Source organism: Hemitrygon akajei, chromosome 1 (genome assembly GCF_048418815.1).
Source record: "Hemitrygon akajei chromosome 1, sHemAka1.3, whole genome shotgun sequence".
Lineage (NCBI taxonomy): Eukaryota > Metazoa > Chordata > Chondrichthyes > Myliobatiformes > Dasyatidae > Hemitrygon > Hemitrygon akajei.
The window spans coordinates 164,964,726-164,983,560 of record NC_133124.1 but is presented as its reverse complement, the minus strand read 5'-3'; the positions used below and the strand labels follow the sequence as shown (position 1 = coordinate 164,983,560).

General features: G+C 41.9%; 1 protein-coding gene across 1 annotated transcript in view; it reads right to left on the bottom strand.

Moving 5' to 3' along the window:
• Nucleotides 1-18,835, bottom strand: part of LOC140732028 (uncharacterized) — a 559,606-nt gene that overhangs the window by 531,580 nt on the left and 9,191 nt on the right. Inside the window, exon 3 of the mRNA XM_073054129.1 lies at nucleotides 17,938-18,171. Coding sequence (XP_072910230.1) covers nucleotides 17,938-18,171 — 234 coding nt within the window. The remainder of the gene's footprint in view (nucleotides 1-17,937; nucleotides 18,172-18,835) is intronic.

The following is an 18,835-nucleotide window of genomic DNA, read 5'->3' as shown; positions in this document are numbered from 1 at the left end:
CAAATAAGCCTCTTCTCTTGTAGGCTTATCTAGCTATTGTGACAAGAAGCCTTCCTGAAAACACCTGACAAACTCCACCCCATCTAAACCCCTTGCTTGAGGGAGATGCCAATTGATATTTGGGAATTTAAAATCTCCTATCACAACAACCCTGTTATTATTACACCTTTCCAGAATCTGTCTCCCTATCTGCTCCTAGATATCTCTGTTACTACAGGGTGGTCTATAAAAAACAGCCAGTAGAGTCATTGACCCCTTCCTGTTCCTAACTTCCACCCACATAGTCTCCACAGACAATCCCACCATGACTTCCTCCTTTTCTGCAGCCGTGACACTATTTCCGATCAACATAACTGGGCCACGCCCCCACCTCTTTTGCCTCCCTCCCTGTCCTTTCTGAAACATCTAAAGCCTGACATTTGAAGTAACCATTCCTGGCCCGACCCATCCAAATCTCTGTAATGGCCACATCATTATTGCTCCAAGTACTGATCCACACTCATCAACTTTGTTCATAATACTCCTTGCATTAAAATAGACACATCTGAAACCATCGGTCTGAGCGCGTCCCTTGTCTATGACCTGCCTGTCCTCCCTCTCACGCCGTGTCCAAACTTTCTCGAATTGTGAGCCAACCGTCTCTTCCTCCATCTCTTCAGTTCGGTTCCCAGCCCCCAGCAATTCTAGTTTAAACTCCCCCCAATAGCCTTTGTAAACCTCCCCGCCAGGATATTGGTCCCGCTGGGATTCAAGTGCAACCCGACCTTTTTGTACTGGTCACTCCTGCCCCAAAAGAGGTCTCATTGATCCAGAAATCTGAATCCCTGCCCCCTGCTCCAATCCCTCAGCCACGCATTTATCCTCCACCTCATTCTATTCCTATACCTACTGTCGCGTGGCACAGGCAGTAATCCCGAGATTACTACTTTTGAGGTCCTGCTTCTCAACTTCTTTCCTAACTCCTTGTAGTCTGTTTTCAGGACCTCTTCCCTTTTCCTACCCATGTCATTGGTACCAATATGTACTACGACCTCTGGCTGTTCTCCTTCCCACTTCAGGATATCGTGGACGTGATCAGCAACATCCCGGACCCTGGCACCTGGGAAGCAAACTACCATCTGTGTTACTTTCCTGCATCCACAGAATCACCTGTCTGACCCCCTAACTATAGAGTCCCCTATCGCTGCTGCCTTCCTCTTCCTTTCCCTACCCTTCTGAGCCACAGGGCCAGTCAGCCATAACTATAACATCACCCTCAGAACTTGCTTTTTTAATATTCTGATCGAGTTGTTTATTAAAATCACTATCAGCATTAGGGGGTCTATAACATACACCCTAAGTTATTTCTTCATCCTTATAGCTTACAATTCTCACCCAGATATCTTCAGTAAGTCTCGATTCATCTATGATAAGCAGACTCATTTAAACTCTCTCATGTATATGGCTACTCCCCCACCTTTATGATCTTTCCTAAGTAAAGTACATCCATTAATCCTATATTCATCATCATCCCTTGGTTTTAGCTATTGGTATTATAATCATACTTATACGTACTTGCATATGATTCCAGTTCATTTATTTTTTTCTTAATACTTTCTACATTTATACAGGCCATCCTCATTCTAGTTCTGATGTTCTTCATACTATTCTGACCCAATTTTATATTTTTGAAGCTTATAATCGATTTATGTCCAAGTATGTTATTCTCCACTACAGTGTTTAAACAGTTGAGCCTGGTCCGTTCTAAGTTTCCTGCCCCTCCCATTCCCTAGTCTTTCTTTTTCAATCTCTTTATTATTATTAATAATATTATGAACAAAATACAATTGATATATTAATAAAGGGATTACAAACAAACATGAAAGAATACATAAGCAATGATTACAGTATAAATGAGTTTTCCCAAAACATGGACCATATAGTATATGTATGAACAAGGTAAATCTAGGTATTTCATAATATATGATATAAAAACACAGAAAAAAGAAAAAAAAGATTGCAAAATTGACTAAACTACTAATCTAATAACTAATGAAGAAGAAAAAAGAAGCAAAAAAAGAAAAAAAAAGAAAAACTAAAAAGGAAAAAAAAGGGCTGTTTATAATATCTCACAAGAATACATAATCATCAGTGTTATCAACTCCGATCCTCTCAACATAAATAAGATTAAAGCTGGAAAATCCAATAAGCTTGGAACAGGGTCATATTACATCATATGAAAATATTGAATAAATGGTCTCCATATCTCTTCAAATTTAATAGAGGTATCAAATACACCACTTCTATTTTTTTCTAAATTTAAACATAACATAATTTGAGAAAGCCAATGAAATACAGTGGGAGGATTAATTTCCTTCCAATTCAATAAAATAGATCTTCTAACCATCAAAGTGAGAAATGCAATCATTCGACAGGTGGAAGAAGATAAATGAAGTGAGTCCATCATTGGTAAACCAAAAATTGCGGTAATAGGATGGGGTTGGAAATTGATGTTCAATACCGCAGAGATAATATCAAAAATATCTTTCCAATATTTTTTCAAAAGCGGACATGACCAAAACATATGAGTTAAAGACGCGATTTCAATTTAACATCTATCACAAATAGGATTTATATAAGAGTAAAAATGAGTTAATTTATCCTTGGACATATGGGCCCTATGTACGACCTTAAATTGTATTAATGAATGTTTGGCACATATAGATGATGTATTAACTAATTGAAGAATTCTATCCCAATTCTCAATAGGAATAATAAGATTAAGCTCTCTTTCCCAATCATTTTTTGTTTTATAAAGGGGCTCTGAACGTCTCTTCATAATTATATTATAAAGTATTGATATAAGCCCTTTTTGAAAAGGGTTTAATTCAAACAAACTCTCCAAAATATCTGAAGACACAAAATTTGGAAACGTAGGAAGTACCGTACTTAAAAAATGCCTAACCTGTAAATATCTAAAAAAAAATGAAATCTAGGCAAATTATATTTATTAGATAATTGCTCAAAAGACATAAAGCAATTGTCCGAAAATAAATCAGAAAATCTTAGTAAACCCTTAGTTTTCCAAGCCAAAAAAGCTTGATCTATAATTGGTGGAAAAAACAATTAGATACAATAGGAATATTTAAAACGAATTGAGCCAACCCGAAAAATTTCCAAGATAGAAACCATATACATAAGGAATATTTAACTATCGGGTTGTCAATTCGTTTCAGCAATTTAGAAAGAGCAAAAGGGAGAGAAGTCCCTAAAATAGAACCCAGAGCATAACCTGGTACTGATTTAATTTCCAAACTCACCCAATGAGGGCCAAAAGGACCATCCCATTTCCTTCAACCAACATAACAAATATCTAATATTAACTGCCCAATAATAAAATCTGAAATTAGGTAATGCCAACCCACCTTCCTTCTTTGTCTTCTGTAAGTATATTTTACCTAACCTGGGATTTTTATTTTGCCATATATATGAGGAAATTTTTGAATCAACATTAGTAAAAAAAAGATTTTGGAATAAAAATTGGTACCGCTTGAAAAATATATAAAAACTTAGGTAAAATAACCATCTTAATAGCATTAATCCTACCTATCAGAGATAAAGATAATGGTGACCACTTAGTAAACAAGCCTTTAATCTGATCAATTAAGGGTAAAAAATTAAACCTAAATAATTCTTTATGGTTTTTTGTGATTTTAATCCCTAAGTAAGTAAAAGAGTCATTAACTAATTTAAAAGGTAAATTTCCATAACTTGGGACCTGTCTATTTAAAGGAAACAATTCACTCTTATTAAGATTTAACTTATACCCAGAGAACTCACTAAATTGAGCCAACAATGATAGAACTGCTGGAATAGATTTCTCAGGGTTAGAAATGAATAATAATAAATCATCTGCATACAAAGATACCTTATGAATATCTGTCCCACAATTAATATCTGAAATATCCTGTGATTCTCTGATAGCAATTGCCAAAGGTTCTAAAGCAATATTAAATAGTAAAGGACTAAGAGGACAACCTTGTCTAGTGCCCCGAAATAAACGAAAAAAGGGAGATCTTTGATTATTAGTAAACACCGAGGCTACTGGAGTGTGATAAATCAGTTTAATCCAAGAAATGAATGTCGGACTAAAATTAAACTTCTCCAACACATAAAATAAGTAAGGCCATTCAACTCTATCAAATGCTTTCTCCGCATGTAATGAAATAACACATTCTGAAGTGCTATGTGAAGGAGTATAAACAATATTCAGTAATCTCCTAACATTGAAAAAAGAGTAACGATTTTTAATAAAACCGGTTTGATCTTCCGAAATAATTTGGGGTAATACCTTCTCCAGCCTGGAAGCCAGTAACTTGGAAAAGATCTTGGAGTCCACATTCAATAAAGATATTGGTCTATAGGATGCACAGTCAGTAGGGTCTTTATCTTTCTTTAGTATTAAAGAAATGGAAGCTCTATAAAAAGATTGTGGCAAATTCCCCAATCTAATTGCTTCTTCAAAAACCCTGCATAACCAAAGAGAAAGAGTAGCGGAAAAACATTTTAAAAATTCTACTGTATACCCATCTGGACCTGGTGCTTTCCCAGAATTCATTGAGGAAATAACCCCTTTAATTTCTGCACCCGTAATCGAAGTATCTAATATTGAAAGATCATCGGATGATAATTTTGGAAAATTCAATTTCCCAAGGAAATCACACATGGTATTATGATCCTGAGGGAATTCAGATTGATACAGGGAGGTATAAAAGTCTTGAAATGACTTATTTATCTCATCATGGTTAACTGTCAAATCCCCATTCTGCTGACGAATCTTAGTGATTTGACGTTTAACCAAAACATTCTTCAACTGACTAGCTAACAGTTTACCCGATTTATCACTATGTATATAAAAATCAGATCTGGTTTTCATTAATTGATTTTCAATCGGAGATGTAAGTAATAAACTATGTTCCATTTGAAGTTCAACCCTTTGTTTGTAAAGCTCCTTACTAGGAGTGATCGAATATTTCTTGTCAATCTCTTTAATTTTATCAACCAATAAAAGAGTTTCCTTCTTAATGCATTTTCTCAGACCAACAGAGTAGGAGATAATCTGTCCACGTATATACGCTTTAAAAGTGTCCCAAAGTGTTCCGCAAGAAATATCATCCGTGGAATTGGTTGAAAAGAAGAAATCGATCTGCTCCTTCATAAATTTAATAAAGTCCGGATCTTGCAATAAGGTAGAGTCAAATCGCCATTGTCCAACATTAGAAGCTGTATCCATAAATTTAATAGAAAGTTTTAATGGAGCATAGTCCGAGATAGCTATAATATCATAATTACAACCAATTACCGCAGGAATAAAACAAGAGTCAATAAAAAATAATCAATTCTCGAAAAGGAATGATAAACATGTGAGAAAAAAGAAAACTCTTTGTCGTTAGGATGCTGAAATCTCCAAATATCAAAAATTCCATTATCAGTCAAAAAGGAGTTAATACAAGTGGCCGACTTATTGGGTAAAGTCTGAATAGATATAGATTTGTCCATCAAAGGATTTAAACAACAATTAAAGTCACCACCCATTATTAACTTATATTCATTTAGATTAGGTAAAGAAGTAAATAAGGACTTTAAAAAATCAGGACAATCCACATTTGGAGCATAAACATTAACCATAGCGACCTTTTTATTACAAAGTAAACCCGTAATTAACAAAAATCTACCATTCGGATCCGAAAGGATATCGTGTTGAACAAATGCAATAGAGGAGTCAATAAAAATTGAAACTCCCTTAACTTTGGCATTCGAATTTGAATGATACTGTTGACCCCACCAAGACCTAAAAAAGTGATATTTGTCCTCCTTCCTCACATGAGTTTCTTGTACAAAAATGATATGAGCATTAAGTCTTTGGAATACTTTGAAAATCTTCTTTCGTTTAATCGGATGGTTTAAACCATTAGTATTCCAAGACACAAAATGAATGGTCTGAGCCATGCTTCTAAAGTCAACTCTTTGGTATAGAAAAGGTTAACCAAATTATAAACTCATGCACCCGGAAGAGGAACAAAAATAAAGAGCGGAGCCGGAAGTGACGACATCGTAGACATATTTGTAGTTCAGAAACAGCCCAAATAAAAAAACTAAAACTGGTAAAAGAAAAATAAAATTAGAAAACAGACCATCCCCCACCCCCACAAGAAAAAGAAAAAAAGCCAAAATATGGCTAGAAAAAGGGAAAAATGAGACTAATTCTACCCCCATATCAGCGGAAGACCACTCCGTATTTAAAGAATATAAAAAAAAACACCCCGACTTTAAAATTATAATCACTAAACTAAAAACCACGCTTCTTAATATACTTAGTTGTAAAAAAAAAGAATATAATCACTAAAAGCTTATAAATCGGGTTATAACCCAAACAAATCAAGAAATATTTAAACTATGATAAGCGATGCATTATAGGAAGAAGACGAGAAAAGAAAAAATAACGCCATTTTAAACAAAACCAAGAATATTTTTCCAAAAAACCACCATCGTAATAAAAAAGAATTTCCCTTCGAAAGGTTAAAAATATACCTTTGAGGGAACAAAAATAATAGTCAAAAATATAGTATAATGGTTAAAGTGTATAAAACAGAGCGATTAATAAAACGAAAACACACTTTAACTTAAATATGAAGTATAGGATAAACCTACACCAATAACCAGAGACTAACTCTGGTTTAAGGAATCGAAAACCATCTTACATGATCAGAATCTCTCATTTATTAGGGATTAGTGTCTATGGCTGTAGGGAAGTTCTCCTCCAGATACTTTCTCGCTTCAGATGTAGAAAGGAAAACCTGGCGTGGAGCATTCGACAGAGAGATTCTAAGATTCGCAGGGTATAAGAGCGCAGGTTTTAGATCTTTCTCATAACATTCAGACATCAGAGGTTTAAAAAGAAGCCTTTTCTTCATAACTTCAGGACTAAAATCTTCAACCAAACGGAAGTGGTACTCTTGAAATTTAATCATTCCAGCCCGCCGAGCCACACGAATAAGTTGTTCTTTGTCGTGCACATAGTGAAACCGGACAATTACAACCGAAGGTTTAGCTGGAGCACTCGAGGAACGACACCAAATTCTATGTGCTCGATCAAGTAACGGGGGATTCTCTGGGAAAACCGAAGGGAACGCATCTTTTAAAAGTTGAGCAAAATATTTCGAAGGATCGCCTTTTTCTATGCTGTCTGGGAGACCAAGTATACGTAGGTTCTGTCTTCTGGACCGATTCTCAAAGTCGACACTCTTGGCTTTAAGTGTCTCCACCAGTTTAATGGTCGAAATTAAATCCTGTTGCAATTTTTCAATTGTCAAATCTCGTTTCCGAGCTTCTTCTTGCAGAGACGCCATAAGAACCTGCTGCTGGTTAATTACTGAATCCGTCTTAACCATATAATCTTGAAAAGCCTTTATATCTTGTTTAAAAACTTGTTGTAGTTCATCGAATTTTTTATCCAAAACCTCCATAAACAGTTCATAAGTTAATTCAGTGCGTTGCGGATGAGCTTGCTTCTTTCCATTACCGTTCGGGTTGCGCCCCGGTTCTCGTCCTTTAGATCTAAGAGCCATTTCTGTTTGCATATCTTCAAAAATTCACAATAAACTCTTAATGATAAGCCCAAGAAAATAGCAAAAATCTTTTGGTGTAGGTAAAAATAAGTTGGATAAGGGTGATCCCTTATGTGGTGAACCTTGAACATCCTCTACATAGCACCATCCAGAGACAGAGAAGCAGTTTCAGCGACAGGTTGCTATCGATGCAATGCTCCTCAGACAGGATGAAGAGATCAATACTCCTCAATGCCATTCGGCTTTACAATTCAACCGCCAGGAGTAAGATAGGTTAAAGTGCCGGGGTTAGGACTCAATGTATTTAAGTAAACTACTTAAGAACTTTTTAAAAGCTATTATTAATGCTTTTTGAGAGAGTGATTTTAGATGCATATCATATTTTTACTGAGTTAAGTATTGTATGTAATTAGTTTTGCTACAATAAGTGTATGGGACATTGGAAAAAATGTTGAATTTCCCCATGGGGATGAATAAAGTATCTGTCTATCTATCTATCAAAGGTTAAAAAAAGTAAAGGTTATGGAGCGAATCTAAAACAGTACTCACTCCATGAGCGTCTTCCGCTGACTCCCCCATTCCCTAGTCTAAATGGCCCTTAATTAACTGAAGCATATGCCTGCCCAGTACGTTTGTGCGCCTCTGCTTCAAATGCAATCCATCTTGGCGGTACAGGTTCTAACGGCCCCAAAAGGTGCCCAAATGTCCCATAAACCTATTCCCCTCTAACCTACACCATCATTTGAGCCATGCATTCAAACTTCTAATCTCCTCCATTTTACCTGCACTGGTGCGTGGCACAGGCAGAACGTCCGAGAAAACCACCTTATCAGCCCTGTCCCTAAGCTTCCCACCCAAATCTTTAAATTTGTCTTGCAGAATTGTCAGCCTGCCCTTACCTGTGTCATTTGTTCCAATGTGGACAATGACTGCTGGATCCACACAGCTCTGACCAGGAGCTTATCTACTCATCCACGGTGGTGTCCTACTGTGCTCCTGGTCAGCAACCCACTGTACAAGACCCCTGTGCAGAGCTGATTCTCAACACCACCACCCCATCTATATTTGCATTCCTTTTTCCACCGGTAAATTATACCACAAAGTGACTCTTACTCCCACCTTGTTATGCTGACAACTTCAGCACTATCTAATTATTGTCTCACTTTTTCATCGAAAACACATTACAGCTGCTTATGCAAAGGCAGAAAAAAAACGGCCACTCAAAACAAAGGATTGGCAGGAAAAAAAATCTTTTGAGGTCGCTGTAAGGCAAGCAAACATCCAAAATGTAAAACGGAACAAAAGCTACAGACCAAACCAAACTTTTTTCCACACTCTCACTCTCCCAAACATTGCACACCACAGGGCCGGGCTCCACTGCACCAGCACCAGCACAACCCCTGCACGACCCAGAAGTGCATCACAGAGCCCAAAATCCTCTGCTCAGTTCAAATGTTATTAAACTGGAAAGATTTCGAACGATGCTGCCAGGACTGAGGGACTGGGTTATAGGGAGAGATTGGACAGGCTAGGACTTTATTCCTTAGAGCGTAGGAGACTGATGGGTGATTTTACAGAGGTGCAGAAAATCATGAGGGGCAATAATAGGCTGAATACACTCAGTGTTTTCACCACAGAGTTGGCAAATGAAGAAATGAAGGGCAAATATCTGAGATGAGGGAGGAAAGATCTCATAGGAGCTTAAAGGACAACTTTAAACACAAAGGATTCTATCTGTATGGTCTAAGCTGCCAGATGGACTTAAATGGTCAGGTACATGAATGGGAAAGTCTGAGAGGAATACAAGCCAAATGCAGGGAAATAGGACAAGCTTGGTTGGGGCATCTTGGTCAACATGGACAAGTTGGGCCAAAAGGCCTGTTTCCATGCTGTATGACTCTGTGACTATGACTGAAGAGGTGGCGATTGGAGCAATATATGTCAACACAGGAAATTGGGATTGGTTGGGTGTGTACCGTGGTCAACACTGGGCTGACAAAACTTACCCATGCTTTGATGTTGCACAGACACCAGAGTCTTCTTGTGAAAAACCTGAAATGCAAGTTGAAAACATTATGTATCTCAAATAATGTTGAGTTGGTGTACAGAAAGGAGAAAGAGAGCTTAGTGACGTGGTGTCATGATAATCATCTTCCCTTCAATGTCAGCAAAACAAAAGAGCTGGTTATTGACATCAGGAAGGGAGATTGTGCACATCCTCCTGTCTACATCAATGGTGCTGAGACTGTGATGGTTGAGAGCTCAAATTCATCACCAAATCCTGTCCTTATCCATCGACAAAGATGGCATGACCATGAAAGTTCACCAACATCTCTACCTTCTCAGGATGCTAAAGAAATTTGGCAGAGTCTTCATGTTTTTTTCCACAGTGAAAACAGAGGGGAATATCCATTGTGGATTTTGCCATCTTCTGCAACTCCACATAGTGATGTCCACTTTGGTCAATGAGGGACCTATCATGATTCTTTTTTTCCTTAAAATTCCACCTGCCAATTTTCCACCCATATCTGCAACTGATTTATTCCCCAGTCTTCACAACACCACCACCAATCTTCTTATCATCTTGTAACGGGGTTTTTTTTCCTTTTCTTTGTTACTGTGTATGTAATCAAAATGGCGTCTTTGTTTTGTTAAAAGTAGGAATGCTGGCGCCTGTGTTAATAGTAGGAATGCTAGCGTCTTTGTTATGATAAGTGCTGGAAGCTTGTTTGGGACTATAAACTGATTGTTGGTGGGGGTTTTGGGGAGTCGGCGCGATGGAGTGAGAGAGAGAGGACGGGGTGCTGGAAGCTGGGCGACGGTACGGACCCCGAGCGGGGGTCCCCGGCCCAAGGTTCTCGGTGAGGAGAGGAGACGGAGACAGAGGAGTGTGGAGCGTCTGGTCGACCACCGTGGGGGTCCCAGGAGGCGGGTCGAGAAATTCGGAGGGGATCGAATACCAGAAGACTTCAGTAATTGAGCTCCAACGGTTGTGCACGAAGTGGTTTGGACTTTGATAAGTTTTGCGCCTTTTCTTTTTTTCTCTTATTCATATATACTGTATCATTAGTAATCGCTTAGTTATAGTAATCTTTATAAATTGTACTCATTTAATCGCATAAGGTGTACTGTCTGTTTGTTGGGCAAGGCGGGGACATCACACAGCATCCACACCAGCTGATTACCCAGTTTGGCGGGGCCGAAGGCTGCTCCCCCTAGACTAGAACGAGTTTGAGCAATGCCTGAGGCGACCCAGGGGTTACATTGTGGGGTGCTGGTCCGGGATTGATTTCTGTGGAAGCTGTGTGATCGCCCTCTTTGAATTGTGTCTGCGGCGAAGAGCTGGTGTGCCTTTGTGGGTGTGCGATTGCCGGTTATCTCTGCATGTGTGTTGGGTGGGGTGGCTGCTGTTGGTAGCCCGGAGGTCGTTGTTCGAGTTCCGACTAGCGCTGACGAAAAGGTGGTGGGGCTATGGGCTGTCCATGCTGTTAAGAGAGCGAGGAAGGTCTGGTTGGAATGTTTCAGCAGAGGTGGGCTCCGCCCGGCTGTTGGAATAATGTCCAGCCCTAAAGGGACGGAGACGTGGGCGGAGCAGACCTCTCAGTTGTTGGGTGAGTGGCAGTGCTTGGCTGAGGGAAAGCGACAGGGATTGGTTGAAAGTTTGAGTAGGCGGGCTGGTAGCGTTGTTAGAACTGTCGGGCGCAATTATCTCGAAATGACAGCTGCCAGTTCTGGGAAAGTGTGGGAAAATGCGTGTGGTTCGACTGGAAGTCAAATGCCGCAGCTGGGGGGCTTATCATATCCGTGGCAGGAGATTGGTGGGAAGTTTTTAGGGTATCCCTTTTGGTTAGGAGGGCAGATAAATTGCTTGCGGAGACAGGGGGATTTGTCGAGGGGATCAGTTGTTCCGTTGATCCGAGAGATGTCGGGAAACTTAAAGGAGGCCCAGTGGGGGAACGGCTTGGGGTCTCTGGGGGAGCACGTTCCCAGCAATGTACCAAGGAACTCCCGCAAGGAGCAGACCCTATTCCTGAAGGCTTAGAGGGACCACACAGTCAGGTGTTGTTACGGATGGATGGAAGTCAAGTTAAAGCCATCCTCGGCACCGGGGCACCGGTTAAGTTGCTGTACAGTTTGTGTTATAACCGTTTTTGGAAGCCTTTACCCTTGATGACATTGATGGCACTGGAGATTTGGGGTACCAGTGCCGGTGATTATAAAGACGAAGGTTGTTGGTCAGTGAAAATGGAGTTCTTAGAGGCTATGGCCTATCTGAGTGGTGCGAAGAGGTTTAAGGTGCTGGATCTGAGGAGTGGATGTTGCCAGATCCCGATGAGCGAGGCCGCCAAGGAGAAGACGGCGGTTAAAAGTTTCCTAGGAGTCTTTCCGGTCCGAAAAGATACCACAGGGTATCTCCGGAGCCCTTGCAACCTTCCTGCAGGGCATGTGGAAGACCATGGGGGTGTGGAGGCGTTTGGAATTTTGACGTATGTGGATGATCTCCTGGTATTTGGATTTGCCTCAGGAGAATATGAAGTGAGGTCGTTGCAGGAGCGGCTGAGAACTACAGAGTTAAAGTGTTTTCTGGACACGTGCCAGGGCTGGCGAAGGTCGCAGCTCGTGAGTGTCTGTCTCGACGGAATCAAGTTTGAAATGAAGACTGAGAGACCGGAGAGAGTGATCTGGAACCATTTGAAAGACTTACAAGTTGGAGAGAACGAAGAAAGTTGTTTGACTGAGGGCCACAGAGAACAGAGCCTGGAGAAGGGAGTTTGCGGAGGTGAAAAAATTGCGGACAAATCTCGGAAGGGGGAAGCGGTAGCTTGAAGGGAACCTGAAGATGACCATCGACAGTTCAAATGAAGTGCAAAACCTGAAGGTTGATCTGGAAGAAGTCATGAGGAGAAAAAAAAAGAAGCTGGAGAGAAGTACAGTGAATACTGAACTGGAGGGTGACCAATCTTTAACTGCTGCTTTTCAGGTCGAGGTGGAAGAAGCTGTTGGAGTAACTGCATTCCAGATTGAGATGGCCGGGATGCAGGAGTCAGAACTGCTGAGCCAGGGGCCAGAGAAGATGACAATCTCAATTGCAGGAAGCTGAAGAGACTGCAGGAGCAGTGCAGGTCACGTGTTTCCGTTTGGAGAAGATCAAACAGCAGCTACCGATCGAAGAAATGAGGAAGAATACGGATTCAAAGGCTGATGTGCTGGATGTGTGGTACATGCTGCCGTTTGCTGACTTTCCCTCGATTGAGGAAGAGACCTTTGGCCCTTCTTCCACTGAGTCAGGTGTAGTGGGGAGGGTTAGCCATGTGCAGTGTGGGGCATGAGTGAGAGGTTGAAAGAGGAGTTGGTAGTGGACCCAAGGTATCCCCAGCTCTGTCCTAGCCTAAGGGTTTAGGTGAGGGGGGTACGGAGGTCTCAGAAGGGTTTGGGAAAGCCCAGATAGTTGGCCTATATAGCGCCTAAGGAACAGGGTGTGAGGTTTACTGTGTGGGGAGGAGATGTCACTGCTGGTGTTTGGGTTATGGTGTGTTGGCAGGAAAGGTGACGAGTTATCTAATAGTCATGAGGACATGACTTTTATTTGGTGGGGGGAGAGTGTAACGGGGGTTTTTTTCCTTTTCTTTGTTACTGTGTATGTAATCAAAATGGCGTCTTTGTTTTGTTAAAAGTAGGAATGCTGGCGCCTGTGTTAATAGTAGGAATGCTAGCGTCTTTGTTATGATAAGTGCTGGAAGCTTGTTTGGGACTATAAACTGATTGTTGGTGGGGGTTTTGGGGAGTCGGCGCGATGGAGTGAGAGAGAGAGGACGGGGTGCTGGAAGCTGGGCGACGGTTCGGACCCCGAGTGGGGGTCCCCGGCCCAAGGTTTTCGGTGAGGAGAGGAGACGGAGACAGAGGAGTGTGGAGCGTCTGGTCGACCACCGTGGGGATCCCAGGAGGCGGGTCGAGAAATTCGGAGGGGATCGAATACCAGAAGACTTCAGTAATTGAGCTCCAACGGTTGTGCACGAAGTGGTTTGGACTTTGATAAGTTTTGCGCCTTTTCTTTTTTTCTCTTATTCATATATACTGTATCATTAGTAATCGCTTAGTTATAGTAATCTTTATAAATTGTACTCATTTAATCGCATAAGGTGTACTGTCTGTTTGTTGGGCAAGGCGGGGACATCACACAGCATCCACACCAGCTGATTACCCAGTTTGGCGGGGCCGAAGGCTGCTCCCCCTAGACTAGAACGAGTTTGAGCGATGCCTGAGGCGACCCAAGGGTTACAATCTGAAAACTTACTAACCCACCCATCTACATTTTCATCCATATCACAAACAGATCCCTGCTGAACACCACTAATCACAGACCTCCAGGTAGAATATGTCCCTCTGTCTTTTATGGGCAGCCAGCTTTGAATCCAAACAACCAATTCACCATGGATCCCATGCATCTTAATCTTCTGTATGGGCCTCCCATGAGGGAACTTGTCAAACGCCATGCAGACAGCAACCACAGCTCTACATTCATCTACCACTCTGGTCATCTCATCAAAAAATGCAATCAAGTTAGAAATGCACGACTTGCTCAGCTCAAAACCTTGGTGGCTCTCCCTAATTAGGCCATGGTTTTCCTATCCCTAAGAATTCTCTCCAGAAACTTCCCTGTCACTGATAAGAGACTCACTGGTCTATAGTTTCCAGAATAATCACTAGTTCCTGTCTTGAATTATGGAACAAAATTAACTACCGGTACTCGCCAGTCCTCCAGGACATTGCCCATGACTAGATATTGACATAGATATTGGTCAAAGCCCCAGTTATTTCATCTCTTTCCTCTCTCAATAAACTGGGGTATATCCCATAATGCCCTGGGATATAGTGTTGGGTCTCTTAAAAGGCATCATGTTGAAGCTTCCTGCTCTATGCCAAAATGCCCTAGAATATTAATATGCTCAGCACTGATCTCCTCGGCCTCCAAGTCCTTCTCCTTGGTAAGTATTGATGTAAAGTACTCATGGAGGACCTCACCACATCCTCTGCATCCAAGTAAATGCTCCCCCAGTTTATCCTTAAAGGGTTCAACCCTCTCCCCAGTTAGTCTCTTGTTCTTAATGTATCTATCGAATGCCTTAGGATTCTCTTTAATCCTACTTTCCAAGACTTTTTGTAGCCCCTCCTGGCTTTCCTAATTCCCTTCTTCAGTTCTTTTCTGGCCTCAGGGACTCTGTTTGATTCTAGCTTCCTCTGACTTATATAGTTTTCCCTTACCTTCTTAACTAAATTCACCACCTCTTTCAACGTCCAAGGTTCTCTTACCTTGCCATCCTGGTCCTTCCTTCTGAGTGGAATATAAGACCATGAGACATAAGAGCAGAATTAGGCCCTTTGACCCATCAAGTCTGCTCCGCCATTCAATCTTGGCTGATCCCTGTTTTTCCCTCCTCCTCAACCCCATTTCTCGGCCTTCTCCCCATAACCTTTGATGCCATGTCCAATCAAGAGCCTATCAATCTCTGCCTTAAATACACCTAATGACCTGGCCTCCACAGCTGCGTATGGCAACAAATTCCACAAATTCACTACCCTCTGACTAAAGAAATGTCTCTCCATCTCTGTTTTGAAAGGACGCTCTTCTATCCTGAGGCTGTGTGCCCTTGTCCTAGACTCCTCCACCATGGGAAACATCCTTTCTACATCCACTCCGTCAAAAGGTTTCAATGAGGTCTCCCGTCATTCTTCTAAATTCCAGCAAGTACAGGCCCAGAGTCATCAGACATTCCTTGTATGGTAACCCAAGAGATGAGAGATTATCTTCTTTTTCAAAGACAGGGTTTTCCTCCCTCCTCTATGATGCTGCCCTGACCCACATCTCCTCCATTTCCCAAATATTGATGCTCATCCCATCTTTCCACCCCTTAACAGTGATAAGAGTTTCTCTTGTCCTTACCTATCACCGCATGAGCCTCCGCATCCTACACATCATCCTCCTCAACTTCTACCATTTTCCAAGGGATCCCACCACTAATTTCCCTCTCCCTCCCCCCCTTCAGGGATCACTCCCTCCACAATCCCCTTGTCCATTTGTCCCTCCCCACTAATCTCCCTCCCAGTACTTATCCTGGCAAGTGGCCTAGGTGCTACGCCTGCCATTCATTTCCATTCAAGACTCCAATAGTCCTTCCAGATGAGGCAATACTCTATCTGTGCATCTGCTAGGGTTGCCCATTGTGTCCGCTGCTCCTGATGTGGCCTCCACATTGATGAGATCCATCATAAATTGGGGGACTGCTTTGTCAAGTACCTCCACACCATCTGCTAAAAGTGGAATTTCCAGGTGGACAAACATTTTAATTTTCTGATTCCAATTCCCATTCCAATATGTTGGTACATGGACTCCTCTTGTGTCAAGATGAGGCCACCATTACGGTGCAGGTGGAGCACCTCATTTTCCATCTGGGTAATCTCTAATATGATGGCATGAATATTGATTTCTCCTTCTGGTAAAAAATGATTTTCCTCCCTGTTCCCTCCTCTATTCCTCATTCTGGCCTTTTACCTCTTCTCACCTTCTTATCATTTACCTCTGGCTCCCCTCCCCTTTTCCTTTCTCCTAAGGTCCACTCTCCTCTCTGATCAGATTCCTGCTTCTCCACACACCTGGCTTCACCCAACATCTTCTAGTTTGACTGCTTCCCCTCCCCACCTCCTTTTTCCCTGACTTCTTCCTCCTTCTCTTTCAGTCCTGGAGAAGTTTCTTGGCCCAAAATGTCTGACTGTTTATTCCCTTCCATCGATGGTGTTCGACCTGTTAAGTTCCTCCAGCACTTTATGTGTGTTGCTTAGGGTATTTCTTGATAGTTCCTGGGAAGTGACTACTCGATTCTGTATGGATTAGAGGGTGTGGGCTGTAAGGAGAGGTTGATAGAGAGCAGAAGAAGGTGTGTAGCATGCTTGCCATTGATAGAGCATTGTTGTATCAGTTTTATCAAGCTCCAGTGAGGCCAGACCTGAATACTGCATTCAATTCTGGTCCCTCATTACAGGAAGGATGTGGGTGCTTTGGAGAAGATGCTGAAGAGATTCACCAGGATGCTGCCCAATTAGAGGGTGTGAGCAGAAGCAGAGTTTGAACAAACTTAGGTTGTTTTCTCTGGAGCAGAACTTTAGGAGATTGGGAGAAACATTGCAGATAATGTAGACAGCTTGAGATCTTTCTCCCAGGCTCAAAATGTCTAATGCTAAAAGACATGCATTTCAGGTAAGTGGTGGAAAGTTTGAAGGAGATGAGCAGGACAAGGTTTGTGTTTATACTTAAATTTAAACAAAAGAGGGTGGTGAGTGTCTGGAATGTGCTGACGGAGGTGGTGGTAGAGGCAGAATAGATAAAGGATATTTAAGGGTGTTTTTTAGACAGACACATTAATGTACAGGTAGAACTGGTTAGTTTAGTTAAGCACATCAATTAGTTTAAATGGTTCAGCACAACAGAATATTTTATTGACACTTTCCTTGGCAGATGATGATAAATGTGGAGAAATGGGAATTCCACTGGATGGGAAACAGAAATATGCTGGGGAGAGATGGAGTGATCTTGGTCCAAAACAGGCCTAAAGAACTTCAGAGTCACTGAGCAACGACAATGCTTTGTCTGTCTTTCCTGTCACAGGTTTGGAATACCGGAGCCAGGAAAATAGAAAATAGAATGGACCAGTCAAACCCTGGGACCTACCCTCCCCCCCCCCCAACTCCCCTAAATGAGTTCCCACCAACCTCAGCTCCACCTTCCCATCCAGTCCGTAGGTCCTGGATACCCATTCCACTAGTCTTGCATTGGATATCCCAAATAACTGGGTACTCCTCATCTCAGTGTTCAATGATCTTTGTGCTGAGACAGTGATCCCCATTTCCAATGAATCAATACAGGGAAGGAAAGTGAAATCGAGGAATCACTGGCTACTCTGCATCTTTCCAATTCTCAGAAAAATGCCACAATCTAGTACAATGATGTAGTCATAGAAAAATGAATGACCAGACATGATATCCAGGTCCAAAAGGAAACTCTGATTTGGTAATCCCATTGTTTGAGGATTTCAACACCAGTGCACAATATGGGCAACTGAAATGGAACTTGATCTTTAATACACTGTGACAGTCACTGACAGTGTTCCTCTCTACTGCTGAACTGAATGGTTTTCCTGACCAGTTCAGAGCAGAGTGAAGAATTGTCCCCTGCGGGTGTGGAGTCACAGCAGGGGGAAAGGAGATTGTCACCATCTATACATCACATACCGGGATTAACAAGTGCAAAACCATCTGTGTTGAAACCTTTACTCACCCTGACACTTGCTGATGCTCCTTTTCACTTTGTCCATCGCCTCCTTGTTGCTGAGACTCTCCTGAATCTTAACAGGTGAATTCCACCGCAGCTGCTCCCAGAGAATCCGTACAACAACAGTGTTGGCATCAAACATTCCCTGGTGAGCAACTTCCACTGGTTTATACACTTTATCCCAACACTTTTCCAGCAGGATCACAACACCGATGTCTTCTCTTCTCACCCCTTGTTTCTCTGTGGTGGAATTACACAGATTTCATTCACCAGGGTTTACCTGTCTCCACATCGACAACTATCACCCAGTGGTACTCACAGCTACTGTGATGAAGTGCTTTGAGAGGTTGGTTGTGGCCAGAATTAACTCCTGTCTGAGCAATAACACAGACCTGCTGTATTTGCCTATCTTGACAATAGGTCTAGAGTTGATGCAACCTCACTGGCTCTCCACTTGCCCTTGGACCACGTGGACAACAGCAATACCTACACCAGGCTGCTGTTTATTGATTACAGCTCAGCGTTCAACACCGTCATACCCTCAGCACTGACCAGCAAGAATGAAAACCTGGACATCTGTGCCTCCCTCGTCAGGAGACGACAGTCAGTGTGGATCGATAATAACATCTCCTCCTCACTGACAATCAACAGTGGAGCACCTCAAGGGTTTGTGCTTAGCCCGCTGCTCTACTCTCCATAAACTCATGATTGTGTAGTTAAGTACAGCTCAAACACCATCTATAATTTTGTTGATGACACTCAGAAGGTGATGAGGAGGTGGATCAGCTGGTTGAGTGGTGTCATAGCAACAAACTTGCACTCAATGTCAGTAAAAGCAAGGAAATGATGGTGGACTTCAGGAAGAGGAAATCGGGGAAACTCACACTCGTCCTCATCGAGGGCT